Below are 6,000 nucleotides of genomic sequence, written 5' to 3'. Positions count from 1 at the left end.
TAGGAAACACCAAAACAAAAAACATAATAAAACTCCATCTTATAGATATTTACATGCTTGGAATAATGTTCTTTTTTGTTATTTACACAGAAACTAAATGGCACCTATTTGTATGAATTAAAGCAACGACAACTGCTTCAGTTACACAGATTACACTGCATTTGTATTCATTACTGGCAAGTTGATTATGACAACAGTTGTCATTATTTTTGGCTGAATAAAAGCAAGCTGCTCGGAAGATATTTCAAAGTAAGCACCCCACTATCAATAGTGTACAGTACCGAACATTTCAATGCAGTTGCTTAATGGAATATGTAGCTCATCCAATGCTTTCCTTTCTATAAAAGGTATGCCACAAAAGGTGACAATACATTGAAGCACTGCTTCCTCCTGTGTGTACACACACACACACACACACACACACACACGACCTCAGCACTTCACCATGCACTTGTAATCCCTTTTGGTTGACAAAATCCAAAATAACAAGATGAGTGTTACAGAAGAACCTAGTTCCCATGTAATCAGAATAAGTTATTTAAGAGTTCAACATTTCTTTTTTCTCTTCAACAATGTCCAAACATCCAGACAGATCTTACTCATTGTGATTTGCAAGACTTTAAGAAATATTGGAGGTATCAACTGAGGTTTTCCACTTCTAAGCAGAGGGGAGAAAAACCAAAGCCAAGATCTCAATGTGTAAATAACTGTAATCTAAGCAGTTAGAAACACCAAAAATCCAAGCAGAACTAGGCCACTGCAGGCGTAAGTTCACCACCCTCAAGAAGTTTCTTCTCAACTCAGTCTGAAATAGCTTACTCCATTTCCCAAGAACACAGCCCTTTGCTTTGGCCACACCAGTCAGGTTACACATCACTGCTGCATTCAGTCTGTTTAGGCTGGTCAGAGTATTTTAATGAGACTACCTTCTAATCCTCTAAACTTCAGTGAAAACCATGGTTTTCTGACAATGGCATGAAAGTGTGCTCCTTTAAGCAATAGAGAAACCAAACATAAAACTGAAATATTTATATCCAAAGCCAGCTTAAAACCTCTGGCATCAGATAGCCACTTGGACACTTAGACAAATGAAAAACTCAAGCACATATCATTTGACAGTGCAATTCAAATAACAAATCTTATCAACGTTTTAATTCTTGAAGCTCGTGCTCTACACTGGACATAAGTATTTTCCTTGGATCTTTCTGTTAAATCCAGATGGATAAAGATTTCATTCACTGTTGGATATGAGGACATGATGCAAAATAACCAAAGGTGGTCATCTCACAAACCAATCCAGATACCAGCCTTACATCAATTAGAAAAGTAGTGGAAGGACTAGAAAACATTCAGAAATAACATTACAGGACAGAGTGGTCACAACACAATAAAAAAAACTGTTCACTGCTGATATCAAGTAGTTAAAATTTAAAAATGTTCCATTCTGTGGTGCTGATATTACCTACCTCAACAACAGCAAAAAAAAACAAAAAACACGTTCAAAAACACTGGTTAATATTCTGGAAAGAACTCTAAAATTGGTAGCTAAAAATTAGTTACAGTAAAATAAAACAAGCAAGCAGTGTTGCTTTATACACTTTGTTTTAATCCTCATGGTTACTAGTTCATTCTTTTGGCTAGTTAGTTCTCAATTAAGTGTCACTAAATGACAAAGCTTTCAGATTAACAGGTGCAGACCAGAAAACTTTTAAAGTGATGATGATAGAAGAAACAAAATTTACAACATAAAGCATACGTCAACCACCAGGTCATACACTGCGAAGAATTTCATGATTTGACCCCTGGCATTGGGTAGAATTAAATCAGATGAAGAGGTTGGTGGGTGGGAATTACGCCACCTACAGCCCAACTAATTCCAGCCTTAACTGGCAGCAGGGTAAGATGATTAAGTGGTAATTAACATCCAATCAGGAACCTCATCCTGCCAAAGCAGATATTAATTCAGTAGCAATTGGGATAATGGTTAGTTTTCTTAGAAGAGTTGGGGTGGGGTTGAGGGGTGCATGGGGTGTTCACCATCTAGGGAGCGTGACGAGCAAACTCTGGGGGCGGAGTTACCTAGTTTAAAGATTTCACTGCCTGAGGAATTTGACGCTTTATTTGGTGTCAGGGAGGGGATGCAAAAGCCAAGACCAAAAATTCATGTGTCTCCTCCACCTGCCATCAAATATCTCAATCTCTCTTCTATTAAAAGGTCACAGAAGGTGTCATACCAGCAGCTGTCACTGGCACCCTAGTGGCACTGCTGATTACACAACTATCAGGATCTCCACCCCCAGGGGTCTTGATCCTGGAAGATGATCTGCTACTGTCACCTGTTAGATACCTGTGTGGCACATAACATATTGGGATTAGGCTTAGGCTCCACAATTTCCACAAGATCCCATTTACAGTTTTTAAACTAGATTCGATTCCAGTTTTTGCTTTCTTCGTTCATCAATTCAAGCTTAAACAGCATAAAAGGCATTAGATATTTCAGGAGGCCAACACTTTCTGCTCACAGAACACAATTATAATGCCAAAGTGGCATTCTTAGATTTTAAAAATAGAAATCTATACAATACGATGAGAAATTAACAAACATAAGACATGTCCTGTAAGGACAACATTTTAATCTTACAGTTTACAAGTAGACTTGTAGAAATAAAATCTTAAATTACTTTTTACAGGCAGAGTTCTTTCTAGATAGCAACTGTCAAAATCCAGGACACAATGTAACTGCTTTAGTGAAAGAAGGGTATCTTGTAGCCCATGAATGTTCAAAGAATCTGTATAAACAAACTTAAGAATTTAGTTTAAAATCTGAAGTATGCACCAGTACTTTACTGTAATTTAACTTTTTTGTTCTTTTTTTCAGCTTTAAGTACATCGTCATGAGCCTTCCTCTTAGCTGCCAACTTGTTTCTCTGTAGTGGGAAGTTAAAAACATGCAGGTTAGACAGAGCAACAATGGTGTTAAATTATAAGCCTTCAAATTTTAAACAATTTAAATAATCTACCACAGAAATGGTACTGACCCAAAGAAAAATGGGAATTTCACTTTGTAACCTAGAAGTCAAACGGATTCCCTGGGCTGCCATTAAACTGCCTCACCAGAGCACTGCAAAATTTTTTTTAATAAGTACAGGAAAAAAAATCAAATCTATTCTCTGCACAGATGCTGCGTGACCTGCTCAGTTTTTCAAGGCTTCTGTTATTTCAAACTTCCAGTATATTTTGCTTTGGAACTTGTCAGTTTTTATTTAGATGCAATATATCTGGATTTTTCTAAGGTTGTTGATATGGTGTCCCACAATAGCCTAATGAATAAGGTAAGAGATTGCAAAGTCAGGGACAAGTGACAGAATGAATTGTGAGTTAGCTTCAAGACAGAAAAGGAGAGGGATAAGTAGTCGTTATTCAGGAGGGACAGAAAGTGGAAAGTGGCAAGCCACATGGATCAGTGCTGCTGGATACGGAGGAAGACGGCAGCAAAAAAAAATCCTCTTCATCTCAGTTCAAAAGGGTCGCCCCTTCATGGAGTCGATGCCCTCAGGTCCCAGTCACTCCTACTAGTGGAGACATCTTCTCCAATGTCCACCATACCCATGCTTCTCAAAATTCTCTGCGTTTCAATCAGATTTTTAAACTCCATCGATTATAGACCTGGAGTCCTCAGCTGCTGCTGATATGAGAAGACTTTCATCCATGGGATCATTCTTGCAGGCCTCCTCAGGACTACCTCCAACACCAGCACATTCTTCCTTAGATATGGGGCCCAAAACTGCTCACAATACTCCAAAATGTGGTCTGACCAGACTTACTTAGTCTCAGTAGTACATTTCTGCTCTTGTATTCCACCCTCTTGAAATGAATGCTAATATTGCATTTGCCTTCCTAACCGCCAACAGAACCTGCAAGTTAAACTTTAGAGCATACTGAACTAGGACTCCCAAGTCGCCTCTGTGCTTCAGATTTCCAGTCTTTCCCCATTTAGAAAACAATGTCCATTCTTCCTGTCAAAATGTATAACCTCACATCTTCCCTCACTGTATTCCATCTACCACTTCTTTGCCCACTGTTCTGGCCTGCCCAAGTCCTTTTGCAGCCTCGCTGCCTCCTCAACCTACTTGTCCCTCCACCCATCTCGGTCATCTGCAAACTCAGCAACAATGCCCTCAGTTCTTTCATTTAGGTTGTTAATAATGTGAAGAATTGCAGTCATAACACTGATCCCTGCAGAATTCCTCTAGTTTCTTTACCACTACTCTCTGCCTTCTGTCAGTCCTCAAATAAAAAGACAGTCACCAGGAAATCCACTAAGGTGTTAACAAACTTCTTCAATGAAGTGTGTTAGAATATGGAAATTGCTATCACAGGAAGTAGCTGAAATGGACAGTATACATATGTTTAAGGGAAAACTTGACAAGTATGTGAGTGGAATGGAATAGATGTTTAAGATGGTGAATTTAGAGGAAGAGAAAAAATAACTAGAGGTGCCAAGAGTGCACAATAAACTTGGTGCATTGCCTGGTGCTGGAAAGCTTTGTTCTGTGTTATACCTACCACATATTCCTACATTTATGCTATTAGGAGACTGGCTATTATCCTGTAGAAAGCAAATGTCAGTCTGTTTCTCCCCAGCTATCAGCCACCCTTATAAAAGTCATATTTTGGAGTGGAGGGTCAGAGAAGGAATGTGAATTGAACATGGTGGATGTGAAAGACTGTTTTATTCCCACTGGTTGGACCCCTTATAGCTTAAGAATTATAAGAATTTCAATTATTCCCAATAGAACGTGGGCATATGCTTTTTCTTCCCTCAAATAAAGACAAAGCCTTTCTTTTAAGCAAAAATAAACTTCAGGTAGTGTGTCATAAATGATTACATGAAGGCTAAACAGCATTTAGTGCACATGGTGGATTAATTACTTAACTGAACTCAAATAGGGAGGGGAATTAAAAACTGCAACTCAAATGCACTGTTGAGAAGACTTGTGGTTTTGACTGGCCTACTCGATAAGGTCAGATTTTTGCTCCCAGTTATTTTGTATGCTAAACCCATAGTGTGCTCCAGTCAATGTATACAAGGAAGACACGCAAGCCTGCTGGCAATGCAAATAAGGAAAACAAATTGTTCAGCCTCAAAAAGAAAGTGACTTACCATTTTAGTGCAGTCTTGGTATGGAGCCAGTCAGTTAACTGAACCTTAAACTTTGGCTTGCACTCACTTGCTCTATTGTAATGTCTTCATCTTATACTTTCAATAATTTAGTTCCTCACGTGCAAAATCTGGTACAGTTTTAGGAATTTCCCTTCCATAGCGCTTAGGTTTTTCTTTGCCTTACCTTATGCTCAATGCCCCTTCCCACTGAATAATTATAACTAGACAACAGACACACTAAAAGGACTAAACAGAAGAGACTTCATAATTTAATGCCTCATTAGCCCTCAAGACTTCCAATAAACTCAATTACTAATTTTGGGGCAGGAATTTTGCTTCCTCCTGTGTGAAGGAATAGGAATTATCCTTCAAGCCTTAACTAGAACCTTTTTCAGAAAATCCTAATTGCCAGATCTTATTTAGTACTCAAGCACTTAACATAAAGACCACACAATATTTCATTCAGCAGAAATAAGAACTGATGAAAATACAAACCTCACGAACTTTTCTCTTCTTGCCAAACATGATTTTCTTGTACAAATACTTCTCTTTTTTCTTCATCATCATGATAGCTAGGCGCTTCTCTTCTGCTTGCTCTCGTTGGGATGCTTCCGTTTTGTTCTCCAATTTGACAGTTCCTGCAGTTACTTTCACATTCAGTTGCTGTGGGAACATCCGTAAAAGTCAGTGAATCAAGAAATATAATCAAAAAGATTAATTTGTGGGTTCACAAATAGTCAACGAACAGCTAATCACTTTCTGAGTATATATACGAAGATGATGAAACATGTCAGTATAATCACACTAAAGTTGCAGCAACAGTAATGTTCCACTTG

At 38.4% G+C, this 6,000-nt stretch overlaps 1 protein-coding gene across 1 annotated transcript in view; it reads right to left on the bottom strand.

Moving 5' to 3' along the window:
* Nucleotides 1–1,124: 1,124 nt before the first annotated feature.
* pes (pescadillo) overlaps nucleotides 1,125–6,000 on the bottom strand; it is a 38,109-nt gene continuing 33,233 nt past the window's right edge. The window contains exons 14-15 of the mRNA XM_048556287.1: nucleotides 5,660–5,827; nucleotides 1,125–2,927 (exon numbers count right to left, since the gene is read on the bottom strand). Coding sequence (XP_048412244.1) covers nucleotides 2,844–2,927; nucleotides 5,660–5,827 — 252 coding nt within the window. The 3' untranslated portion in view covers nucleotides 1,125–2,843. The remainder of the gene's footprint in view (nucleotides 2,928–5,659; nucleotides 5,828–6,000) is intronic.

This window comes from Stegostoma tigrinum, chromosome 26 (assembly GCF_030684315.1).
Source record: "Stegostoma tigrinum isolate sSteTig4 chromosome 26, sSteTig4.hap1, whole genome shotgun sequence".
Lineage (NCBI taxonomy): Eukaryota > Metazoa > Chordata > Chondrichthyes > Orectolobiformes > Stegostomatidae > Stegostoma > Stegostoma tigrinum.
The sequence above is the reverse complement of the archived record's forward strand: the minus strand, read 5'-3'. Positions and strand labels throughout refer to the sequence as shown.